At 43.0% G+C, this 27671-nt stretch overlaps 1 protein-coding gene across 1 annotated transcript; it reads left to right on the top strand.

Annotated features, from left to right (window-relative positions):
* Positions 1-7403: 7403 nt before the first annotated feature.
* LOC112260825 (G-protein coupled receptor 35-like) lies at positions 7404-26217 on the top strand. The gene is made up of 3 exons (XM_024436183.2): positions 7404-7570; positions 7928-7997; positions 24822-26217. The coding sequence occupies exon 3, from the start codon at positions 24828-24830 to the stop codon at positions 25713-25715; it is 888 nt and encodes a 295-aa protein (XP_024291951.1). The 5' UTR covers positions 7404-7570; positions 7928-7997; positions 24822-24827; the 3' UTR covers positions 25716-26217.
* The last annotated feature ends 1454 nt before the right edge of the window (positions 26218-27671 follow it).

Raw genomic sequence — 27671 nt, 5'->3', positions numbered from 1 at the left:
CTGGTTCTAGTCAAGATTCTAGGAGCCGTGTTTAGCACTAACTGAAGTTTATTAGTGCTTTAGCCGGAAAGTAGAGCACTGCAGTACTCTAACTTAGAAGTGACAAAAGCATGGATTCATTTTTCTGCATTATTTTTGGACAGAAAGTTTCTGATTTTTGCAATGTTACGTAGATGGAAAAAAGACATCCTTGAAACAGTCTTGATATGTTCGTCAAAAGAGAGATCAGGGTCCAGAGTAACGCCGAAGTCCTTCACAGTTTTATTTGAGACGACTGATCAACCATCAAGATTAATTGTCAGATTCAACAGAAGATCTCTTGACTCTGTATCGGTACATTGACTCTGTACCGGCACCCCTTGTATATAGCCTCCACATTGACTCTGTACCGGCACCCCCTGTATATAGCCTCCACATTGACTCTGTACCGGCACCCCCTGTATATAGCCTCCACATTGACTCTGTACCGGCACCCCCTGTATATAGCCTCCACATTGACTCTGTACCGGCACCCCCTGTATATAGCCTCCACATTGACTCTGTACCGGTACCCCCTGTATATAGCCTCCACATTGACTATGTACCGGTACATTGACTCTGTACCGGCACCCCCTGTATATAGCCTCCACATTGACTCTGTACCGGTACATTGACTCTGTACCGGCACCCCGTGTATATAGCCTCCACATTGACTCTGTACCGGCACCCCTGTATAGAGCCTCCACATTGACTCTGTACCGTCACCCCCTGTATATAGCCTCCACATTGACTCTATACCGGCACCCTCTGTATATAGCCTCCACATTGACTCTGTACCGGCACCCCCTGTATATAGCCTCCACATTGACTCTGTACCGGTACCCCCTGTATATTTATTTATTTTATTTTATTTTATTTTACCTTTATTTAACCAGGTAGGCAAGTTGAGAACAAGTTCTCATTTACAATTGCGACCTGGCCAAGATAAAGCAAAGCAGTTCGACAGATACAACGACACAGAGTTACACATGGAGTAAAACAAACATACAGTCAATAATACAGTATAAACAAGTCTATATACAATGTGAGCAAATGAGGTGAGAAGGGAGGTAAAGGCAAAAAGGCCATGGTGGGAAAGTAAATACAATATAGCAAGTAAAACACTGGAATGGTAGTTTTGCAATGGAAGAATGTGCAAAGTAGAAATAAAAATAATGGGGTGCAAAGGAGCAAAATAAATAAATTAATTAAATACAGTTGGGAAAGAGGTAGTTGTTTGGGCTAAATTATAGGTGGGCTATGTACAGGTGCAGTAATCTGTGAGCTGCTCTGACAGTTGGTGCTTAAAGCTAGTGAGGGAGATAAGTGTTTCCAGTTTCAGAGATTTTTGTAGTTCGTTCCAGTCATTGGCAGCAGAGAACTGGAAGGAGAGGCGGCCAAAGAAATAATTGGTTTTGGGGGTGACTAGAGAGATATACCTGCTGGAGCGTGTGCTACAGGTGGGAGATGCTATGGTGACCAGCGAGCTGAGATAAGGGGGGACTTTACCTAGCAGGGTCTTGTAGATGACATGGAGCCAGTGGGTTTGGCGACGAGTATGAAGCGAGGGCCAGCCAACGAGAGCGTACAGGTCGCAATGGTGGGTAGTATATGGGGCTTTGGTGACAAAACGGATTGCACTGTGATAGACTGCATCCAATTTGTTGAGTAGGGTATTGGAGGCTATTTTGTAAATGACATCGCCAAAGTCGAGGATTGGTAGGATGGTCAGTTTTACAAGGGTATGTTTGGCAGCATGAGTGAAGGATGCTTTGTTGCGAAATAGGAAGTCAATTCTAGATTTAACTTTGGATTGGAGATGTTTGATATGGGTCTGGAAGGAGAGTTTACAGTCTAACCAGACACCTAAGTATTTGTAGTTGTCCACGTATTCTAAGTCAGAGCCGTCCAGAGTAGTGATGTTGGACAGGCGGGTAGGTGCAGGTAGCGATCGGTTGAAGAGCATGCATTTAGTTTTACTTGTATTTAAGAGCAATTGGAGGCCACGGAAGGAGAGTTGTATGGCATTGAAGCTTGCCTGGAGGGTTGTTAACACAGTGTCCAAAGAAGGGCCAGAAGTATACAGAATGGTGTCGTCTGCGTAGAGGTGGATCAGAGACTCACCAGCAGCAAGAGCGACCTCATTGATGTATACAGAGAAGAGAGTCGGTCCAAGCATTGAACCCTGTGGCACCCCCATAGAGACTGCCAGAGGTCCGGACAGCAGACCCTCCGATTTGACACACTGAACTCTTTCAGAGAAGTAGTTGGTGAACCAGGCGAGGCAATCATTTGAGAAACCAAGGCTGTCGAGTCTGCCGATGAGGATGTGGTGATTGACAGAGTCGAAAGCCTTGGCCAGATCAATGAATACGGCTGCACAGTAATGTTTCTTATCGATGGCGGTTAAGATATTGTTTAGGACCTTGAGCGTGGCTGAGGTGCACCCATGACCAGCTCTGAAACCAGATTGCATAGCAGAGAAGGTATGGTGAGATTCGAAATGGTCGGTAATCTGTTTGTTGACTTGGCTTTCGAAGACCTTAGAAAGGCATGGTAGGATAGATATAGGTCTGTAGCAGTTTGGGTCAAGAGTGTCCCCCCCTTTGAAGAGGGGGATGACCGCAGCTGCTTTCCAATCTTTGGGAATCTCAGACGAATCGAAAGAGAGGTATATAGCCTCCACATTGACTCTGTACCGGCACCCCCTGTATATAGCCTCCACATTGACTCTATACCGGCACCCTCTGTATATAGCCTCCACATTGACTCTGTACCGGCACCCTCTGTATATAGCCTCCACATTGACTCTGTACCGGCACCCTCTGTATATAGCCTCCACATTGACTCTATACCGGCACCCTCTGTATATAGCCTCCACATTGACTCTGTACCTGCACCCCCTGTATATAGCCTCCACATTGACTCTGTACCGGCACCCTCTGTATATAGCCTCCACATTGACTCTGTACCGGCACCCTCTGTATATAGCCTCCACATTGACTCTGTACCGGCACCCTCTGTATATAGCCTCCACATTGACTCTGTACCGGCACCCCTTGTATATAGCCTCCACATTGACTCTGTACCGGCACCCTCTGTATATAGCCTCCACATTGACTCTGTACCGGCACCCCTGTATATAGCCTCCACATTGACTCTGTACCGGCACCCTCTGTATATAGCCTCCACATTGACTCTGTACCGGCACCCTCTGTATATAGCCTCCACATTGACTCTGTACCGGCACCCTCTGTATATAGCCTCCACATTGACTCTGTACCGGTACCCCCTGTATATAGCCTCCACATTGACTCTGTACCGGCACCCTCTGTATATAGCCTCCACATTGACTCTATACCGGTACCCTCTGTATATAGCCTCCACATTGACTCTGTACCGGTACCCCCTGTATATAGCCTCCACATTGACTCTGTACCAGCACCCTCTGTATATAGCCTCCACATTGACTCTGTACCGGTACCCTCTGTATATAGCCTCCACATTGACTCTGTACCGGTACCCCCTGTATATAGCCTCCACATTGACTCTGTACCGATACCCCCTGTATATAGCCGCAACATTGACTCTGTACCGGTACCCCCTGTATATAGCCTCCACATTGACTCTGTACCGGTACCCTCTGTATATAGCCTCCACATTGACTCTGTACCGGTACCCTCTGTATATAGCCTCCACATTGACTCTGTACCGGTACCCCCTGTATATAGCCTCCACATTGACTCTGTACCGGCACCCTCTGTATATAGCCTCCACATTGACTCTGTACCGGTACCACCTGTATATAGCCTCCACATTGACTCTGTACCGGCACCCTCTGTATATAGCCTCCACATTGACTCTGTACTGGCACCCTCTGTATATAGCCTCCACATTGACTCTGTACCGGCACCCTCTGTATATAGCCTCCACATTGACTCTGTACCGGCACCCTCTGTATATAGCCTCCACATTGACTCTGTACCGGCACCCTCTGTATATAGCCTCCACATTGACTCTGTACCGGTACCCCCTGTATATAGCCTCCACATTGACTCTGTACCGGTACCCCCTGTATATAGCCTCCACATTGACTCTGTACCGGTACCCCCTGTATATAGCCTCCACATTGACTCTGTACCGGTACCACCTGTATATAGCCTCCACATTGACTCTATACCGGCACCCTCTGTATATAGCCTCCACATTGACTCTGTACCAGTACCCCTGTATATAGCCTCCACATTGACTCTGTACCGGCACCCTCTGTATATAGCCTCCACATTGACTCTGTACCGGCACCCTCTGTATATAGCCTCCACATTGACTCTGTACCGGTACCCCCTGTATATAGCCTCCACATTGACTCTGTACCGGTACCCCCTGTATATAGCCTCCACATTGACTCTGTACCGGCACCCTCTGTATATAGCCTCCACATTGACTCTGTACCGGCACCCTCTGTATATAGCCTCCACATTGACTCTGTACCGGCACCCTCTGTATATAGCCTCCACATTGACTCTGTACCGTAACACCCTGTATATAGCCTCCACATTGACTCTGTACCGTAACACCCTGTATATAGCCTCCACATTGACTCTGTACCGGTACCCCCTGTATATAGCCTCCACATTGACTCTGTACCGTAACACCCTGTATATAGCCTCCACATTGACTCTGTACCGTAACACCCTGTATATAGCCTCCACATTGACTCTGTACCGTAACACCCTGTATATAGCCTCCACATTGACTCTGTACCGTAACACCCTGTATATAGCCTCCACATTGACTCTGTACCGTTACACCCTGTATATAGCCTCCACATTGACTCTGTACCGTAACACCCTGTATATAGCCTCCACATTGACTCTGTACCGTAACACCCTGTATATAGCCTCCACATTGACTCTGTACCGTAACACCCTGTATATAGCCTCAATATTGTTATTTTACTGCTGCTCTTTATTTATTGTTATTGTTATTTGTATCTATTTTTTACTTCACACTTATTTTTTCTTAATACTGCATTGTTGGTTAAGGGCTTGTAAGTAAGCATTTATTTCACTGTAAGGTCTACAACTGTAGTATTCGGCATATGTGACATACAATTTGACTTGGTCTTAGTCTTTACACTGAAATAGGTTCTGATAGTATTGTTTTGAATGTATCACATCAGTGTGATCTCGGTTGTCACTAAGTTAGATTCATTTGTTGTGTGTGTATGTCTCATTAGTTAGCAGAGTTTCATTTCGTGCAGGGAGTACATGATTTTGAATGCTGTGTTTCATATTGCAAGATGTCTGTGGAGTTTGGGGAAATATGCTAACTGTTCTGTGTTTTGTGTTTAGAGTTTTGAGGGCCTGAGATGTTGTTTCAGCAAACGTGTTTTAACAAGTGGGAAAAACTGTAATATAAACAACCTTGCTGTTGGGGATGATTGGGGCTAGATTCAACCTCTACCCCGGTCTCTCCGCTGACCTGTTTTTTCCTGATGGAAATTGTCCCTTTAGGAGTGTCATGATGTTGGCCTGGGGGTAGGTTTATGACAGTCATAAATACCTCTTCCCCCCTTTTTCCTCTCTCTACCCTACTGATGTTACATTTGAAAACCCCTTGGTTAACATAGAGACTCTGGGAACATCAGAAGGTGGGGGGAAATAAACTATATTCTGGTAATCTGACCAATTGAACATATGCAGTGCTACTTAATCAATATGATGTCAGTTCGGTTGTCATCTGAGACATTCTCATCAATGATAAGATGACATAAACTCTACAGTGTAAAGTCTACACATCAGAGTTATCGGATTCACATGGAATTGTTGTTCAATCTAAATGTTTGAATATAAAATTATTGGTGAAGAGATGAAATGTAATTTTAGCTTCCAAATGAGAGATTTGGGTTTTCATAAGGTTAGGGCTCTGCTCAATCAGAGGCCCGCCCCTGTGAAGGGACATGGGTTATGAAAGTTTTCAAACACGCCCTCCTCTCCCTTCCTATATAAAGCCTTGACGACAATATAACCTCCTGTTCCGAGGATGTGGGGACGACGGTCCGATGTCAGAATGGTTCAGATAATAACTACAGAACGAAGCCAACATCAGCGTGAGCTTTGGTTGCGAATGGTATGAACTTTGAACTCTTATTCACTACAGAAGTGATACCGCCTTGCCGTTGAGTTAGCCACAGCAGCTGCAAACGAGGGTTAGAGTATCCCGTCTATCACACAATGACGTTACTACAACGTATCCAATTGACCACCAGAGACATTCTTCAAAGGACAAAGGACTCGGTTTGGCAACACGGCCTTCCATCTACCACCAACCTACTGAAGCGCAGCTCAGAGTATATATTTATTGCATTTTCCTTCTCCAAATGGGCGGTAATTTAGAATGCATAAGATACTGTATTTACGATAGCACAGCTTCTTCCTTTGTTACTCAGTCTTCCCAGTCTTTCACTCAAACCCATCCCCTTTTCTTTTGTGTAACAAGCTGTCATATCTGTTCCACCCGCTAGGGACGTTTTCCTTTATGACGTAATTTCTAATCAAGTTATGATTAATTCCGTGTATATGTAATTCTGTGTGATTAGTTAGGTATTTAGTAAATAAATAATGAAACCCAATTTTGTATTGCTGATTCAACTTGTTAGCCAGGGTTCGTGAAGATAACCAAGAATTTACAACTTTCAGATGAGACTGAATTAAGGTGACGATTAATATTGACTGCTATTGATGTCAAATATTACTAGGTCTTTAAGAGTTTATTTGGAAGATAACAGCTCTATATATATTCTTTTGTGGTGCCCCGACTCTCTAGTTAATTACATTTACACGATTAGCTCAATCAGGTAATATTAATTGCGGAGAAATAATTTTATAGAATAGCATGTCATATCCCTTAATCCGGCATAGCCAAAGACACGACGGGATATTGCATGAGACAAAAGGAATGGAAGAATCCTGAATGTGGAGAGGTGAGATGGTTGAGATGAAAATACAGCTTTGCAATATGTCACACATATTTTACACCATCTTACATTTACATGTAGACCACCTAAACCCAAAAAACTGTTACACTTTTCAGAGTGATTATTTCAACCATTTCAGTTTCAGAGGAAGGAGTTCAGTCAAGTCACTTTTCTCGTCTGAAGATATTCTGGTGAAAATAACACCCTCCAAACCTCAGTACTTTCATTATTGTGCTTGAACACAGAGATCAGCCAGTACACTGCTAGCCTGTGGTTTATGTCTTGGCCTAGTTATATACGTCACACTCCCACTGCTGCCCTGTTGACATGGCAACAATGCTATCTCCGTGACAACAGAGAGAAGGGCTGATGTATGAAGGCCCTATCACATAATCACAAAGCTAAACATGCAAATTGAGCTAGTAGATAGTATTTTTATTTGACTGACATACACTTCCTCTATTAAAGTTTAGATAGAAACTACTTTACAGCAGTTTCAAAAGAGCATATAGCAATCAATGCATGTCAAATTTGAACTTACACCTGATTTTCGGAGAAAAGTTGAATTGAACGGTGAGTAATGATTGGTCTTAAACATATTAAATTATGTGTAGGCCACAGACATGGAGAATATTTGATAAATGTCAATCTTCATTAACAATATATTGCAATAATACAATATTCGGACAATATTTAGATAAGCTGATGCCATTTATCAATAATGTATTTTACCGTGCAAGACTGTAATGGTGAAAAAAATAGAAAGGGAAAATGCCTTAGTAGCTTTGCAGATGTACTACTCAGTTAATGGTAACCCCACAGGAATCAGTACAATACAGAATCCTCTATTCATTTTAACTCTAGATGCCTTGTTTGACGTTTAACCTTGATACTGACAAAGATAAGTAAAACATATTTTTTCTTCTAAAGCCATTTTCTTTGCAAGGAGATAGATCTCATCAGTCACTGAGTGAGAAAGGAGAGTGGGAAATAACACAAGGTATGATTATGATTCTTTATATATGACTGTCTGTCCAAATAAAGTATATTTTTTCAATGAGGAAGCACACTGTTCCTGTTGACCTGACGCACAGAAATACTCTGATTAGACGTGATTAGAGTCTATTACTATGGGTGCATCTCAGTATAGGCTAGTTGCAGGGCTTACATTTTTTTTTGATACCCCTACCATGTTTTTCCACTACTAATGTTTCCGCATTTATGAATTGAATGGTTGTGTAAAAATATTTTACTGCAAAAGTGGTAAAATATATAGATATTCTGACACAACCCCTAAACTCTAAAAGTGCATAATTATGCCTGGCTGTAGGAGGGTCGGGCCACATCAGCTCATGTAACTCAATATTGCAAGCTCTGATATTGCTAAAATGTGCAATACAAGTAATCAGTGGTTTGGCCAACATACACAAACAATCATTAGGATATCTTAATGCATCTTGGAAATACAGATCTGTAAACACAGAGATACAACAGGTGGACATATCAGCTATTAATATTTATGATGAATGTAAGCTTTTTTTTGGTAGCTGATTAATATACAACTTTCCAAGTCAAAAGTCCTTTCATTCAGTGGTGTGTGGTCCTGCCTGACAAAAATACATACAGTTATATGTTTTTTGATGGTGTTGCTATTGTAATCTGCTCTAAGGAAAGCTTGTGGACTCAGATATCGAAATTATATTTTTGGGGGTCCAAGGTTCCTTGAATGATTTTAATATTTTTAGCCACTACTCAGTGGTGGAAAAAGTACTCAATTGTCATACCTGAGTAAAAGTAAACATACCTTAATAGAAAATGACTCAAGTAAAAGTAAAATATTACTTGAGTAATTTGGTTTTAAATATACTAAGTATCAAAGTAAATGGAGTTGCTAAAATGTACTTAAGTATCAAAAGTAAAAGTATAAACCATTTCAAATTCTTTATATTATGCAAACCAGATGGCACAATTTTCTTGCTTTTTATTGATGGATAGCCAGGGGCACACTCTAACACTCAGACATAATTTACAAACTAAGCATTTGTGTTTAGTGAGGCAAAAAGGATGACCAGGGATGTTCTCTTGAAGTGTGTGAATTGGACAATTTTTTGCACGCCCAATTTTTCAGTTTTTGATTTGTTAAAAAAGTTTGAAATATCCAATAAATGTCGTTCCACTTCATGATTGTGTCCCACTTGTTGTTGATTCTTCACAAAAATACAGTTTTATATCTTTATGTTTGAAGCCTGAAATGTGGCAAAAGGTCGCAAAGTTCAAGGGGGCCGAATACTTTCGCAAGGCACTGTAAATAAAATAGCTTTTGGTATTACTATGATTATGAGTGGCACTGCCATGCCTCTGTTGTGTTTGAATAGCTGAAGCCAATTATCTTTTCAATGTGTGTTCATGTTGTCCACTACACAAGCACATAGTAGTGTAACCAAGTTATAGGAAATAAACCTATAATACAACAGTCAGCCACTCTAGTAGTGTATGTGTACAGCTCTAACATTTACACTCTTTTCCCCACTGAAACTAAGTGTGTGAGGTTGATTCCAAGTCTTTGAGGTGACCAGGACATGAGTGTGTCCTATCAGGTTGAGGAGAAAAAGTAGCCAGTAGTGATTGTAGTTCTGGGGCCTAACCTGGTTGCACAGCTACTGTAACTAGTAATTCTGGGGTAGTGGTTGTAGTTCTGGGGCCTGATCCGTATGAACACCAAAATGGTTATTCTGGGGTAGCGGGTGTAGTTCTGGGGCCTGATCAGTTTGAACAGCTAAATGGTAATTCTGGGGTAGTGGTTGTAGTTCTGGGGCCTGATCAGTTTGAACAGCTAACTGGTAATTCTGGGGTAGTGGTTGTAGTTCTGGGGCCTGATCAGTTTGAACAGCTAACTGGTAATTCTGGGGCAGAACTTTTTTTATACACTTTTAAAAGCATTACAATATATTCACCGATTTCACAACAAACTGTGTGCCCTCAGGCCCCTACTCCACCACTACCACATATCTTCCATACAAGATCCATGTGTACGTGTGTGTGTAGTGCGTATGTTATCGTGTGGGTGTGTGCATATGCATATGTTTTGTGCCTATGTTTGTGTTGCTTCACTGTACCCGCTGTTCCATAAGGTGTATTTTATTTGTTTCTTAAATCTAATTGTACTGTTTGCATCAGTTACTTGATGTGGAATAGAGGTTGATGTAGTCATGGCTCTATGTAGTACTGTGCGCCTCTCATAGTCTATTCTGGACCTGGGGACTGTGACTAGACCTCTTGTGGCAAGTCTTGTGGGGTATGCATATGGGTGTCCGAGTGCGCCAGTAGTTCAAACAGACAGCTCGGTGCATTCAACATGTCAATACCTCTCATAAATACAAGTAGTGATGAAGTCAATCTCTATTCCACTTTGAGCCAGGAGAGATTTGACATGGATATTATTAATATTAGCTATCTGTGTACATCCAAAGGCCAGCCGTGCTGCCCTATTCTTGGACAATTGCAATTTCCCTAAGTCCTTTTTTTGTGGCACCTGACCACACGACTGAACAGTAGTTCAGGTGTGACAAAACTAGAGCCTGTAGGACCTGCCTTGTTGACAGTACTGTTAAGGTAGAGCAGTGCTTTATTATGGACAGACTTCTCCCCATCTTAGCTACTGTTGTATCAATATGTTTTGACCATGACAGTTTACAATCTAGGGTTATTCCAAGCAGTTTAGTCACCTCAACTTACTAAATTTCCACATTATTTATTACAATACTTAGTTGAGGTTTAGGGTTTAGAGAATGATGTGTCCCAAATACAATGCTTTTAGTTTTAGACATACTTATTCCTTGCCACCCACTCTGAAACTAACTGCAACTCTTTGTTAAGTGTTGCAGTCATTTCAGTCACTGTAGTAGCTGACATGTATAGTGCTGAGTCATCCGCATACATAGACATTCTGGTTTTACTCAAAGCCTGTGGCAGGTCATTAGTAAACATTGAAAAAAGTAGTGGGCCTAGACAGCTGCCCTGGGGAATTCCGGATTCTACCTGGATTACGTTGGAGAGGCTTCCATTAAAGAACACCCTCTGTGTTCTGTTAAACAGGTTATAACACAAGCTATAACACATACATTTTTCCAGCAGATGACTATGATCTAATGTCTAAAGCCGCACTGAAGTCTAACAAAACAGCCCCCACAATATTTTTATCATACATTTCTCCCAGCCAATCATCAGTCATTTGTGTAAGTGCTGTGCTTGTTGAATGTCCTTCCCTATAAGCATGCTGAAAGTTTGTTGTCAGTTGGTTTACTGTAAAATAGCATTGTTTCTGGTCAAACACAGTTTTTTCCAAACGTTTACTAAGGGTTGGTAACAGGCTGATTGGTCTGCTATTTTAGCCAGTAAAGGTGGCTTCACTATTAGGTAGTGGAATGACTTTTGCTTCCCTCCTAGCCTTGGGGTACACACATTCCAGTAGGCTTAAATTGAAAATATGACAAATAGGAGTGGCAATTTCGCCCACCATTATCCTCAGTAATTTTCCATCCAAGTTGCCAGACCCAGGTGGCTTGTCATTGTTGATAGACAACAATAATTTTTTCACCTCTTTCACACTCACTTTACGGATTTCTAAAATACAATGCTTGTCTTTCATAATTTGGTCAGATATACTTGGATGTGTAGTGTCAGCGTTTGTTGCTGGCAACAAGTTTGCTAATCTTGACAATGAAAAAATAATTAAAGTAGTTGGCAATATCAGTTGGTTTTGTGATGAATGAGCCATCTGATTCAATGAATGATGGAGCTGAGTTAGCCTTTTTTTAAATTCAGATTAGTCACATGATTTCTCAATTTGCAATACATTTGCTAATTGGTTGTGCAGCCAGACTTATTTGCCATTCCTTTTGCCTCATCCCTCTCAGTCCTCATCCCTCGCGGTCTTCTGGTCAGGCTCCATTGACGGGCACATCGCTGACCGCTTCCAAGTATACTACTCGCCAACGTCCAGTCTCTTGACAACAAGGTAGACGAAATTCGAGCAAGGGTTGCCTTCCAGAGAGACATCAAAGATTGCAACATTCTCTGGTTCATGGAAACATGGCTCACTAGGGATATGTTATTAGAGTCTGTACAGCCACCCGGTTTCTTCACGGATCGCGCCGACAGAAACAAAGAAGGGTTGGGGTGTATGCCTTATAATTAACGATTCATGGTGTAAACATAACAACATACAGGAACTCAAGGCATTTTGTTCACCTGACTTAGAATTCCTTACAATCAAATGCCGACCGCATTATCTACCAAGAGAATTCGCATCGATTATAATCACAGCCGTGTATATCCCCCCCAAGCAGACACCTCGTTGGCCCTGAAAGGACTTCACTGGACTCTATGTAAACTGGAAACCATATATCCTGAGGCTGCATTTATTGTAGCTGGGGATTTTAACAAAGCTAATCTGAAGACAAGGCTCCCTAAATTTGATCAGCATATCGAATGCGCGACTCATGCTGGCAGCATTCTGGACCATTGCTATTCTAACTTCCGCGATGCATACAAAGCCTTCCCCCACCCTCCTTATGACAAATCTGACCATGACTCCATTTTGTTGCTCCCAGCTCCCAGACAGAAACTAAAACAGGAAACACCCGAGCTCAGGTCTGCTCAACGCTTGTCCGACCAATCGGATTCCACGCTTCAAGATTGCTTCAATCACGTGGACTGGGATACGTATGTTCTGGATAGCCTCAGACAACAACAATGATGTATAAACTGACTCGGTGATCGAGTTTATTAGCAAGTGCATCAGTGATGTTGTACCCTTGGTGACTATTAAAAACCTTCCCTAACCAGAAACCGTGGATTGATGGCAGCATTCGCGCAAAACCGAAAGCGCAAACCACTGCTTTTAATCATGGCAAGGCGACCGGAAACATTACCGAATACAAACAGTGTAGCTATTCCCTCCGCAAGGCAATCAAACAAGCTAAGCGTCAGTATAAAGACAAAGTAGAGTCGCAATTCAACGGCTCAAACACGAGACGTATGTGGCAGGGTCTACAGTCAATCACGGACTACAAAAAGAAAACCAGACCCGCCGCGGACAACAACGTCATGCTCCCAGACAAATCAAACAACTTCTTTGCTCGCTTTGAGGACAATACAGTGCCACTGACACGGCCCGCTACCAAAACCTGTGGGCTCTCCTTCACCGTGACCAACGTGAGTAAAACATTTAAACGTGTTAGCCCTAGCAAGGCTGCCGGTCCAGACGGCATCCCTAGCTGCGTCCTCAGAGCATGCGCAGACCAGCTGGCTGGTGTGTTTACGGACATATTCAATCCATCCCTATCCCAGTCTGCTGTGCCCACATGCTTCAAGAGGGCCACCATTGTTCCTGTTCCCAAGAAAGCCAAGGTAACTGAGCTAAACAACTATCGCCCAATAGCACTCACTTTTGTCATCATGAAGTGCTTTGAGAGACTAGTCAAGGATCATATCACCTCCACCCTACCTGATATCCTAGACCCACTCCAATTTGCTTACCACCCCAATATGTCCACAGACGACACAATCACAATCACACTGCACACTGCCCTAACCTATCTGGACATAGGGAATACCTATGTAAGAATGCTGTTCATCGACTACAGCACAGCATTTAACATCATAGTACCCTCCAAACTCGTCATTAAGCCTGAGACCCTGGGTCTCGACCCCGCCCTGTGCAACTGGGTCCTGGACTTTCTTAATGACTGCCCCCAGGTGGTGAGGGTAGGAAACAACATCTCCACCCCGCAGATCCTCAACACTGGGGCCCCACAAGGGTGCGTTCTCAGCCCTCTCCTGTACTCCCTGTTCACCCATGATTGCGTGGCCATGCACGCCTCCAACTCAATCATCAAGTTTGCAGATGACACAACAGGGGCAGGCTTGATTACCAACAATGACAAGATGGCTTACAGGGAGGAGGTGAGCGCCCTCGGAGTGTGGTGTAAGGAAAATAACCACACACTCAACGTCAACAAAACAAAGGAGATGATCGTGGACTTCAGGAAACAGCAGAGAGAGCACCCCCCTATCCACATCAACGGGACAGTAGTGAAGAAGGTGGAAAGTTTTAAGTTCCTCGGCATACACATCACGGACAAACTGAAATGGTCCACCCACACAGACAGCATGGTGAAGAAGGCGCAACAGCACCTCTTCAACCTCAAGAGGCTGAATAAATTTGGCTTGTCACCGAGACACAAACTTTTACAGATGCACAACCGAGAGTATCCTGTCGGGCTGTATCACCGCCTGGTTCGGCAACTGCTACGCCCACAACCGCAAGGTTCTCCAGAGGGTAGTGCGGTCTGCACAATGCCTCACCGGAGGAAAACTACTAAAACCACCTACATCACCTGATGTCACAGGAAGGCCAAAAAGATCAAGGACAACAACCACCCGAGTCACTGCCTGTTCACTCTGGTATCATCCAGAAGGTGGGGTCAGTACAGGTGCATCAAAGCTGGGACCGAGAGACTGAAAAACAGCTTCTATCTCAAGGCTATCAGACTGTTAAACAGCCATCACTAACATTGAGTGGCAGCTGCCAGCATACAGACTCAAATCTCTCGCCACTTTAATCATTAATAATTGGACATAATACATGTATCACTAGTCACATTAAACAATGCCACTTTATATACTCTTTACATACCCTACCTTACTCATCTCATATGTATAGACTGTACTCTATACCATCTACTGCATCTTGCCTATGCCGCATGGCCATCGCTCATCCATATATACAGTGGGGAGAACAAGTATTTGACACACTGCCGATTTTTCAGGTTTTTCTACTTACAAAGCATGTAGAGGTCTGTAATTTTTATCATAGGTTCACTTCAACTGTGAGAGACGGAATCTAAAACAAAAATCCATAAAATCACATTGTATGATTTTTAATAATTAATTTGCATTGTATTGCATGACTTAAGTATTTGATCACCTACCAACCAGTAAGAATTCCGGCTCTCACAGACCTGTTAGTTTTTCTTTAAGAAGCCCTCCTGTTCTCCACTCATTACCTGTATTAACTGCACCTGTTTGAACTCGTTACCTGTATAAAAGACACCTGTCCACACACTCAATCAAACAGACTCCAACCTCTCCACAATGTGCAAGACCAGAGAGCTGTGTAAGGACATCAGGGATAAAATTATAGACCTGCATAAGGCTGGGATGGGCTACAGGACAATAGGCAAGCAGCTTGGTGAGAAGGCAACAACTGTTGTCGCAATTATTAGAAAATGGAAGAAGTTCAAGATGACGGTCAATCACCCTCGGTCTGTAGCTCCGTGCAAGATCTCACCTCGTGGGGCATCAATGATCATGAGGAAGGTGAGGGATCAGCCCAGAACTACACGGCAGGACCTGGTCAATGACCTAAAGAGAGCTCGGACCACAGTCTCGAAGAAAACCATTAGTAACACACTACGCCGTCATGGATTAAAATCCTGCAGCGCACGCAAGGTCCCCCTGCTCAAGCCAGCGCATGTCCAGGCCCGTCTGAAGTTTGCCAATGACCATCTGGATGATCCAGAGGAGGAATGGGAGAAGGTCATGTGGTCTGATGGAACAAAAATAGAGCTTTTTGGTCTAAACTCCACTCCACTCCACTCAACCGTGAAGCATGGAGGTGGAAACATCATTCTTTGGGGATGCTTTTCTGCAAAGGGGACAGGACGACTGCACCATATTGAGGGGAGGATGGATGGGGCCATGTATCGCAAGATCTTGGCCAACAACCTCCTTCCCTCAGTAAGAGCATTGAAGATGGGTCGTGGCTGGCTCTTCCAGCATGACAAAGACCCAAAACACACAGCCAGGGCAACTAAGGAGTGGCTCTGTAAGAAGCATCTCAAGGTCCTGGAGTGGCCTAGCCAGTCTCCAGACCTGAACCCAATAGAAAATCTTTGGAGGGAGCTGAAAGTCTGTATTTCCCAGCGACAGCCCCGAAACCTGAAAGATCTGGAGAAGGTCTGTATGGAGCAGTGGGCCAAAATCCCTGCTGCAGTGTGTGCAAACCTGGTCAAGAACTACAGGAAACGTATGATCTTTGTAATTGCAAACAAAGGTTTCTGTACCAAATATTAAGTTCTGCTTTTCTGATGTATCAAATACTTATGTCATGCAATAAAATGAAAATGAATTACTTAAAAATCATACAATGTGATTTTCTGGATTTTTGTTTTAGATTCCGTCTCTCACAGTTGAAGTGTACCTATGATAAAAATGACAGACCTCTACATGCTTTGTAAGTAGGAAAACCTGCCAAATCAGCAGTGTATCAAATACTTGTTCTCCCCACTGTATATATATATATGTACATATTCTTATTCATCCCTTTACACTTGTGTGTATAAGGTAGTTGTTGTGAAATTATTCGATTACTTGTTAGATATTACTGCACTGTCGGAACTAGAAGCACAAGCATTTCGCTAGACTTACATTAACATCTGCTAACCATGTTTATGTGACCAATAAAAATGGATTTGATTTGATAATGGGTGCATGCTTATTTGTAACTGGAATAATCCATTTCAGAAATGTGTCAAGTGCCGTGTCTTTTTGCTCCTCATTACACACCACGGACATATTATTTAGATCAACAGCATAGGAATCACTACAAAACTTGTTGAAACTTTGGTTTTTCCTTGATATGGCTACTATATTGGGATCACTACATCCGATGGATCTGGATACTGCTTTCAAGCAAATTTATGCTGCATCAGTAAAGATGTGATAAATACATGTTGATGATTTCATTCCTGTGCTGTTTGTAACTACCCTGGTACGTTGACTGATAACCTGAACCAAGTAGCAGGTACAAGTTTTTTCTTGAGTAGGCAGCTTGATGAAACCAGTCAATATTTAAATCACATACATGATAAAACATTTCACACATGTTATTCAGATACTGACTGTTAGCACTTGGTGGTCTATAGCAGATGAACCTGTAGCCATATTAACTCAACATTATTTAACATGAGATCCTGTCTAATCTTTACAGGAATGTGGTTCTGAATATAAAAAGCAACACCGCCATCAGCATTTATATCTTTCCTGTAAATGTTATAACCTTGTATTACTACAACTGTATCATCAATGCTATTATCTAAGTGAAAGTCAGAGAGTCAGAATATGAATGTCATCAGTCCGCGCTGCCAGATCGTAACCTCTGCTCATTCTGTTTGCTCTGACTCTGGTCCCTGTCTCCAGTCCCACGTCTCGTCAGTCCTGCTACCCTGTCCTGGACCCCCCACTCTACTGCTTCCTTGGATTCCTCTCCCGGTCTGCTTACCCAGCCTCAACTCCCATCGCTCCAGCCTCAGCCTCAGCACCTAGCTCCTTGCAACCCGCCCAAGCTTTCCCTGGCCTGCACCCCTTCTTCCCTGTTTGTCAATAAATACCTTGGTTACCTTATCCCAGTCTCCTCGTCTGAGTCTGCTCTTGGGTTCACCTGCTCTGCTTCGTGTAACAACAGGGGCAGATATGATGGGTCTTTCGTTAGTGTCTAGCAGAGAGTCAATCAGCTCTTTAAAATCCAGTATCAATTGTTCAGAGCTGTCCTTCATAATGTCATTAAAACCCACATGGACTACGATAGAATCGATTTCCATGTCCTGATGTAGTACACTCGGAAGCAGCTTAGTAATGTCATTTACTCAAGCTCCGGGATAAGACATTGTTTTTGCACCAGGAACAGTCACATTTCTTACCATGGTGCTGCCCAAAATCACTATGAAGTGTTGTTGAAGAGGGACTCCACACATATATATTTGAAGAAGTTCTGAGCTTTGATGGAAAGAGGTTGCAGAGGTGGTGGAACTGATCAAACATGGTGCACAAAGACCACTATCTCACAGTCAATCCCCAACCACCATACACGATTGCATATAGCATCTTTAAGTTTGATCATCCAAAGGGGCCTCATGTTTTCTATATTGCATGACGTCCTTGTAGGGAGTTGGGATTACTTTGCAGTTTCCCAGACCAGAGTGAGAGCTCATGCTTCACATGCAGTCCAGTTCAGGTGTCACATGGGCTGGCCAGCCTTGGGTGGTAGCAAAATAGGTACATACAGTATCTCTTGACTTATTCCCCATTTTGTTGTGTTAAAGCCTGGATTGAAAAAATAATTCTCACCCATCTATACAAAATGTTAGCATAATTATTGACAATAAAATACAGAAATATATAATTTACATAAGTATTCATACCCCTGAGTCATTGTTTTGGAGAAGCAGCTTTAGTGGCAGTTACAGCTGTGAGTCTTTCTGGGTAAGCCTCTAAGAGTTTTAAACACCTGGATTGTACAATATTTGCCTGTTATTCTTTTAAAAATTCTTCAAGCTCTGTCAAGTTGATTGTTGATCATTTCTGGAAAGTTATTTTCAAGTCTTGCCATAGATTTTCATGCCTATTTAAGTCAAAACTGTAACTAGTCCACTTCGGAACATTTAATGTAGTCATGGTAATCAACTCCACTGTAGATGTGGCATTGTATTTTAGGTTATTGTCCTGCTGAAAGGAGGATTTGTCTCCCAGTGTCTGATAAAACGCAGACTGAACCATGTTTTCCTCTAGGATTTTTCCTGTGCTTATAGCTGTATTTTTATACCAAGAAGCTTCCTTGCCAACGACAAGCACAACCATAACATGATGTAGCCACCACAATGCTTGGACATATGCAAAGTGGTATGTTGTGTTGGATTTGGATTGAGTGAAAAATGAACGGAGCATAGTACAGAGAGATTTTGATGAAAACCATCTCCAGAGCACTCAGGACCTCAGACTGGGGTGAAGGTTTACCTTCCAACAGGAGAATGACCCTAGTCACACTGCCAAGACAATGCAGGAGTTGCTTCGGGACAAGTCTCTGAATGTGCTTGAGTGGCCAGTCAGAGCCCAGACTTGAACATTTCTGGAGAGACCTGAAAATAGCGGTGCAGCGACACTCCCCATCAAACCTGACAGAGCTTGAGAGGATCTGTAGAGAAATATGGGAGAAACTCTCAAATACAGGTGTGGCAAACTTATAGCACCATATCCAAGAAGACACGAGGCTGTAATCGCTGCCAAAGGTGCTTCAACAAAGTACTGAGGAAAGGGTCTGAATACTTATGTAAATGTAATATTTCAGTTTTTTATTTAATACATTTGCAAACATTTCTAAAAACCTGCTTTTGCTTTGTTATTATTTGGCATTGTGTGAAGATTGATGAGTGGATTTAAAAAAAATCTATTTCAGAATAAGGCTGTAACGTGACAAAATGTGGAGTAAGTCAAGGGGTCTGAACACTTTCCAAATGCACTGAAGTTGAATTGGACAAACATAGTATTGAGTACATGTATGTAAGTAAAGTAAACAAATCTGAAACATGTCTCATTTAAAACATGTACACTGAGTGTAGAAAACTTTAGGAACACCAACTCTTTCCATGACAGGTGAATTAGGTGAAAGCCAAGATCCTTTATTGAGGTCACCTGTAAAATCCACTTCAATCAAATCAAATCAAACGTTATTTGTCACATGTGCCAAATACAACATGTGTAGACCTTACCGTGAAATGCTTATACAAGCCCTTAACCAACAGTGCAGTTCAAGAAAGAGTTGAGAAAAGATTGACCAAATAAACTAAAGTAAAAAATAATAAAAAGAAACACAATATAATAACAATAACGAGGCTATATACAGGGGGTACCTGTATCGAGTCAATGTGCGGGGGTAAAGGTTAGTTGAGGTCATTTGTACATGTAGGTAGGGGTGAAGTGACTATGCATAGATAATAAACATCGAGAAGCAACAGTGTAAAAAACAAATGGAGGGGAGAGGGGTGTCAATGTAAGTAGTCCGGTGGCCATTTGATTAATTGTTCAGCAGTCTTATGGCTTGGGGTAGCCTTTTGGTCCTAGACTTGGCGCTCCGTTACCGCATGCCGTGCAGTAGCAGAGAAAGCAGTCTATGACTTGGGTGACTGGAGTCTTTGACAATTTTTTGGGCTTTCCTCTGACACCGCCTAGTATATAGGCTCTGGGTGGCAGGAAGCTTGGCACCACTGATGTACTGGGCCATTCGCACTACCCTCTGTAGCGCCTTACGGTCAGAAGCCGAGCAGTTGCCATATCAGGCGGTGATGCAACCGGTCAGGATGCTCTCGATGGTGCAGTTGTATAACTTTTTGAGGACCCATGCCAAATCTTTTCAGTCCCCTAAGGGGGAAAATGTGTAATCGTGCCCTCTTTACGACTGTCTTGGTGTGTTTGGACCATGATAGTTCATTGGTGATGTGGACACCAAGGAACCTGAAACTTTCGACCCGCTCCACTACTGTCCCGTCGATGTTAATTTTGGCCTGCTCGGCCCACATTTTCCTGTAGTCCACGATCAGCTCCTTGTCTTTCTCACATTGAGGGAGAGGTTGTTGTACTGGCACCACACTGCCAGGTCTTTGACCTCCTCCCTAAAGGCTGTCTCATCGTTGTCGGTGATCAGGCCTACCACTGCTGTGTCGTCAGCAAACTTAATGATAGTGTTGGAGTCGTGTTTTGCCACGCAGTTGTGGGTGAACAGGGAGTACAGGAGGGGACTAAGCACACACCCCTGAGGGGCCCCAGTGTTGAGGATCAGTGTAGCAGACATGTTGTTGCCTACCCTTACCACCTGGGGGCAGTCTGTCAGGAAGTCCAGGATCCAGTTGCAGAGGGAGGTGTTTAGACCCAGAGTCCTTAACTTAGTGATGAGCTTTGCGGGCACTATGGTGTTGAATGCTGATATCCAGGTGGGAAAGGGCAGTGTGGAGTACGATTGAGATTGGGTCATCAGTGGATCTGTTGGGGCGGTATGGGAATTGGAGTGGGTCTAGGGTATCCGGGAGGGTGCTGTTGATGGGAGCTATGACAAACCTTTCAAAGTATTTCATGGCTACCGACTTGAGTGGTTGCGGTCGGTAATCATTTAGGCAGGTTATCCTCGCTTCCTTGGACACAGGGAATATGGTGGTCTGCTTGAAACATGTAGGTAAAATCAGACTCGCTCAGGGAGAGTTGAAAATGTCAGTGTAGACACTTGCCAGTTGGTCCGGACATGCTCTGAGTACACGTCCTGGTAATCCGTCTGGCCCCCGTGACTTTGTGAATCTTGACCTGTTTAAAGGTCTTCCTCACATCGGCTACCGATGAGCGCTATTACACAGCCGTCCAGAACAGCTGGTGCTCTCATGCATGCTTCAGTGTTGCTTGCCTCGAAACGAGCATAAAAGGCATTTAGCTCATCTGGTAGGCTCGCGTCACTTGGCAGCTCGCGACTTAGCTTCCCTTTGAAGTCCGTAATAGTTCTCAAGCCCTGCCATACCTGACGAGCGTCATTTCCGGCCGGTGTAGTTCGATTCAATCTAAATCCTGTATTGACACTTTGATTGTTTGATGGTTCAACTTGGTGCATAGTGGGATTTCTTATAAGCATCCGGAATAGTGTCCTGCTTCTTGAAAGCTGCAGCTCTGGCCTTTAGGTCGATGTGGATGTTGCCTGTAATCCGTGGCTTCTGGTTGGGATATGTACGTACGGTCACTGTGGGGACGACATCGTCTATCCACTTATTGATGAAGCCGATGAATGAGGTGGTATACTCCTCAATGCCATTTGATGAATCCAGTCTGTGCTAGCAAAACGGTAACTTAGCATCCGCGTCATCTGACCACATCCATATTGAGCGAGTCACTGTTACTTCCTGCTTTAGTTTTTGCTTGTATGCAGAAATCAGGAGGATAGAATTATGGTCAGAATCAGTGTGTAAAGGGTGGGAGACAGGTTAAAAAATGATTTTTAAGCCTTGAGACAATTGAGACATGGATTGTGTATGTGTGCCATTCAAAGGATGAATGGGCAAGACAAAAGATTGAAGTGCCTTTGAACAGGGTATGGTAGTAGGTGCCAGGCTCACTGGTTTGAGTGAGTAAGGAACTGGAACGCTGCTGGGTTTTTCACGATCAACAGTTTCCTGTGTGTATCAAGAAGGGTCTACCACCCAAGGACATCCAACCAACTTGATACAACTGTGGGAAGCATTGGAGTCAACATGGGCCAGCATCCCTGTGGAACACTTTTGACACCTTGTAGAGTCTATGCCCCGACAAATTGAGGTTCTGAGGGCAAAAGGGGGTGAATCTCAATATTAGGAAAGTACTTCTAATGTGTTGTACAGGGAAAGGGGATACCTCGTCAGTTGCACAACTGAATGCATTCAACCAAAATGTGTCTTCCACATTTAATGCAACCCCTCTGAATCAGAGAGGTGCGAGGGGCTGCCTTAATCGACGTCCACAGTGCCTGAGGAGTAGTTGTTGCAGAACGGCAGATTTTTTTCCCCCACCGGCTCAGGGATATTGTAACGATTTTCTTCTTCCTCTGACGAGGAGTATGAAATATCAGACAAATGCGCAGCGTGGTAAGTGTCCATAATAAATGTTTTAAACTGAACACAGAATACAAAAGAACAAGAGAAATAAATGAGAACTGAAACAGTTCTGTATGGTAAAACACAGACACAGAAAACATCTACCCACAACCCATGGTGGGAAAACAGGCTGCCTAAGTATGGTTCTCAATCAGAGACAACGATCGACAGCTGCCTCTGATTGGGAACCATACCAGGCCAAACATAGAAATACAAAACATAGAATGCCCACCCCAACTCACGCCCTGACCAAACAAAAACAGAGACATAAACAAGGAACTAAGGTCAGGACGTGACAGATTTGAACCAGTGACCTTTCTGTTACTGGCACAACTGATTTTGGGCACCATAATGGATTGTGAGTCAAATTTAGGGGAGCCCCCTAATATAATTGCAAGAGGCTGAACACATAAAGTCTACAGAGGAACCTTTGACAAAAAATATATGACAGTTTTCACTGTCTAAGACCACTTGTTTTCCTTAGAGACAATTACAATAGCCACAACCTTAGCCGCCGGAAGTGATTTAGGGGAGGGGGTGGTGTGATTTTTTCGCCGATGGGGGGAGGGGGGTGGTGACACAGAGGTCAATATCGGTACGCTAATACAAGACTAGGTAAAGCCAGTGCACTACTTTTGTGAATTAAAAACAAACTTAATGTATTTGTATTTACCAGCATTTGTAACTTCAATCTGATAATTATCTGTACAAAACAATACAAATTATTTCTATGTGAAAACTGAAATGGTCTATTCATTCCTTTTATTAGACAATCTTATCCAGAGCAACGTACATTAGTGAGTGCGTACATCATCATACTGGTCCCACGTGGGAATCGACCCCGCACCCCTAGCAATGCAAGCAGCATGCGCTACCAACTGGGCCACATCATCACATCATCACAAAACACTTGATGTTTCAATGTACTCAATTACTGTATTGGTCATTGTTTTTCCATTATGGTGATGGAAAGTCTACAGGTACAAACCTAGATGACCAGCCTATGTACAATACAGTAATATACATTTACATTAAGTGGTTTGTAAGGATGGTAAATGAATACTGTACAAAGTGGTTGTTTTTCATGTTATTTGATCAGGAAAAATATTCAATTTGATGTAAATGTTTGATGTCTTTGCCCATAAATTTGCACCTTTTGATGTAAATGTTTGAGAACAGGGTTTTGTTCTTTCTGGATTCCATTAGAATGACAGAATCACAGAGAAAGGGACAGAGCAACAACTCTTACAATTCCAACTATTGAATCCTGCTAGATACTGTTCTTCATTATACAACCACTTTTTTTTAGCCAAAACAGAGATTTTGAAGGATTTTTTATGCCCGTGCTACAGACATCTATTTCGGTCCACAAATACAGGACTAGCAAAGGCCCAGCAGTAGTTTTGTGGAAAAATATATCTAAAAAAAGATATTCATATTTTTTATGAATACATTTTTTATTCAGATTTATCAGGTGGTGCTGCAGCAACCTCAGCACACCTACTTCCCGCAGCTATGGCCACAACATAAAAAAACTGTATAACTCTATGTATTTTTGTCATGCAGGAACATACACCACTGAATGAGAGCCCACTTGACTTGTAAAGTTGTCTATTAATCAGCTACCAAAAAGTAAAGCTTAGATTCAACATAAATATTAATTGTTGATATTTCTGCCTAAAAGCATGCAGGCATTATTCTGCATGCATTGGAAGAGGGGCGGGGGTCACAAGGCATTATTCTGCACGCTTTGGAAGAGGGGCGGGGGTCACAAGGCATTATTCTGCCTGCTTTGGAAGAGGGGCGAGGGTCACAAGGCATTATTCTGCACGCTTTGGAAGAGGAGCTGGGGTCACAAGGAATTATTCTGCATGCTTTGGAAGAGGGGAGGGGGTCACAATATCTATAAATGTAACCTCTTTGCAGTACAATATTTTTTCACAACCATCCATTTGATAATTGGGAGTCATTAGAGATGTGAAAAAACATGTTTGTGTTTTGTTCTACCTGGGGTAAGGGTATCTCAAAAACTCACTCTTTTATAGGATTGGCCACTAGCCTAGTCGTCTCAAATTCATTTTATCCTGGTCTTCTGCACTAATCTGAAGAAAAAAAATACAAGAGGTGAAAGCAATGTGGCAGAGGTTATCCTCCAACTATTTCACATCAGACCAAGTGAAGGACAGGAGAGGAGGGACAACTATTTCAGACTATGTAGATCAAGACCCATGATCAAGGACTTAATTCTGCTTATATCTTGTAAAAACCCATGTGACACAATGTTATATTTGTAATAGCTTGCCTGAGTCATGTCCTCTCCTCAGGTAGCTATGTGTAACAACAACAATACCTGTGAAGTGGAGATCCTCCAAGCCGTGGGTTACCTTCCTGTGTTCCTGGTGGGCTTGCTACTCAACATGGCGGTTCTACGCGTCTTCCTCGCCAAACGAGCCATGTGGACCGACACACACGTCTACATGCTGAACCTCGCAGCAGCCAACTGCTCCCTCGTGTTCTTCCTCCCCTTCCGCATCTACAACGCCTTCCACCGTCTAGACAGAACACACTTCTGCACCTTCCTCATCTCCACACATTACATCAACATGTACGCCAGCATCCTCACGGTCACCGCCATCAGCATCCACCGCTACCTGGCGGTCAAGTACCCGTTCCACACCAGAACATGGCGGTCAAAGAAGGTGGCTGCGGTGGTGTGTGGGACCATATGGGTCACTGTAGTAACGATATGTGCCGTGTTCAGAAAAGACAACGATCCTCGCAAACTGATTACATGTTATGAAGTATCTCAAGAAAGCACGTTGTCAGTTGAGTTCCTTGTGGTTCTAGAGGTGCTGGGGTATCTTCTGCCAGTTTTGATTTTAGTGTTCTGTTCCACACAGACCATAAGGGTTCTAATGAAGGAGAAGGATGAGGATGAGGGCACCACTGTGGAGAAGAGGAACATTATTGGCATAGTAACAGCCAACCTGATCGTCTTTGTGGTCTGCTACACACCCATCCATCTTGGGTTTCTGCTGAGATTCCTTTTTAAAAAAAATAAATGGGAATCTTTAAAATTAGTGCGTGATTTTTGGCTAGTTTGTGAATGGATCGCTACCACAAACTGCTTCCTGGATTCCATTAGTTATTACTTTATGTTGAAACAGTTTTATTTTGAAAACAGCAGATCAGCAGTGAACACACACGACCGACAATGAGTCATCATACCCCTCCCTTCATGTTCTACACCACCACAATAATGTCATCATGTTTTTGTCAACATTTCTTTCATTAAAATAATGTATTAAATGGAGTGTGTGTGTGCTAGCGAGAGTACTTGCATGCGTGGGTGTGTTTGTGTGTGTGTGAGAGAGAGATGTGTGGTTGCCAATGCAAACACATAATGAATGTACCATGAATGATATAAATAGACTATTCACATGGACATGGGCTTTAGTTGACCTTTTAGATGGGCAAGATGTTCTACCACCGCGAGGTCTGGAGAGGCTTGTTTCAGTCTGCTCAGTAGGTGCTAAATTGTGTCTGTTATGTCATCAACGCTGCAGTATAAACTCGATATCAAGCCATAGAGTGGGGATGGGCAGCTCAGCATCTTGAGGGTTTTATGTGTCCTGCTCAAACACATCTGAATAAATTAATTGCAGTCTAGAGACAACACATGTATAGTAATTCATTGATTTGACTTAGAATGGTTAGTGCCGGGCTAGAGCTAAAGCCTGCACACATTACAGCCCCCTCAAGGATCAGAGTTGATCACCGCTGGCGTAAAGACATATTACTGTACTCATTTAAAACATAAAGGTGTCTAGACTGATTCAAGGAGCACTCTAACACAAAGGCAATGCCCCAGCTGTTAATGACATCAAATCTAACAAGCAATGATTCACCACCCAATCACATAGGGTGTATGTATCTCAATAGGATAATGTGACCTCCTTGGCAAAAGTGGAATCACATAGCATGTATGTCTCAATAGGATAATGTGGCCTCCTCTACTGGTCTCTTTCAATTAATCTGCCTTGACCTGAAAACCCAGGATACATGAGAATATGATAGATTCCAACTGTGTGCTGTCCACTTCTTTCATATCGGTGCATCTGAAGGTAAAGAGATGAGAGGACGCCACGGTAGAACGCTGAGACGCACCCATGGAGTTATTGGCCGAGTTCGAGAGGATCATAAACACAACGTATCATGGGTAAATTGTGACTAACTGACTGATCTACAAATAATTATCAGTCGTTATTTATGATGCAAGGTGATTTGTAGATCAGTCAGTCGGCAGTCGCCTGCAGTCATTTTGATGCTCGAGAACACAGCCAATCTCACCGATGGCTCTTTCCTCACCTGCAAAGACTAGTTTCCACCGCCATCTAGTGGTGATAGAAATGGTTGCTTGAAAGAATCCTACTGTATAACATTACAGTCAAATTAACAATCCATAAAGATACAACAAAGATGAATACATATTCATTGTTTATTAGAATAATAAAGAATATATTGACAGGGTTGTCCATATTAACTGACTGCTGTATCCTCTCACATTAAGTGTTTAATGTGTGTGTGTGTGTGTGTGTGTGTGTGTGTGTGTGTGTGTGTGTGTGTGTGTGTGTGTGTGTGTGTGTGTGTGTGTGTGTGTGTGTGTGTGTGTGTGTGTGTGTGTGTGTGTGTACAGCCGTAAATCATAAATCAAATAATCTGGAGACCTTTTTCATTCAGCTCAGCAGGACAAGCCTACGATTCTACTCTTTTTAGAAAGGAAACAGCTACCCTCAGCTTCCAGTCAAAGGTAAATACTGTAATTCCTGTACTTGCATCTCAGTGGTGGCTGGTGGGAGGAGCTATAGGAGAACGGGCTCATTTTAATGGCTGAAATGGAGTACATAGAACTGCATCAAACACATCAAACATGTAGACTACATAAGTCAGACACCGTTCCATTCCAGCCACTATAAAGAGCCCGCCCTCCTATAGCTCCTCCCACCAGCCTGCTCTGTTACATCTCATTCATATCACACTCAACCAAAACCAACACGTCAAAGGCCTGTGTCAAGGATGAAAAAACAACAACCTTAAAACCACATGGATAAGATACCTTCAAATAGATTATTTACACAAATATACATAGATAACGTTACAGTACAACTACTTTT

This window comes from Oncorhynchus tshawytscha, linkage group LG10, assembly GCF_018296145.1.
Source record: "Oncorhynchus tshawytscha isolate Ot180627B linkage group LG10, Otsh_v2.0, whole genome shotgun sequence".
NCBI lineage: Eukaryota > Metazoa > Chordata > Actinopteri > Salmoniformes > Salmonidae > Oncorhynchus > Oncorhynchus tshawytscha.
Note: the sequence above shows the minus strand (reverse complement) of the source record. Positions and strands in the feature narration are given on the sequence as shown.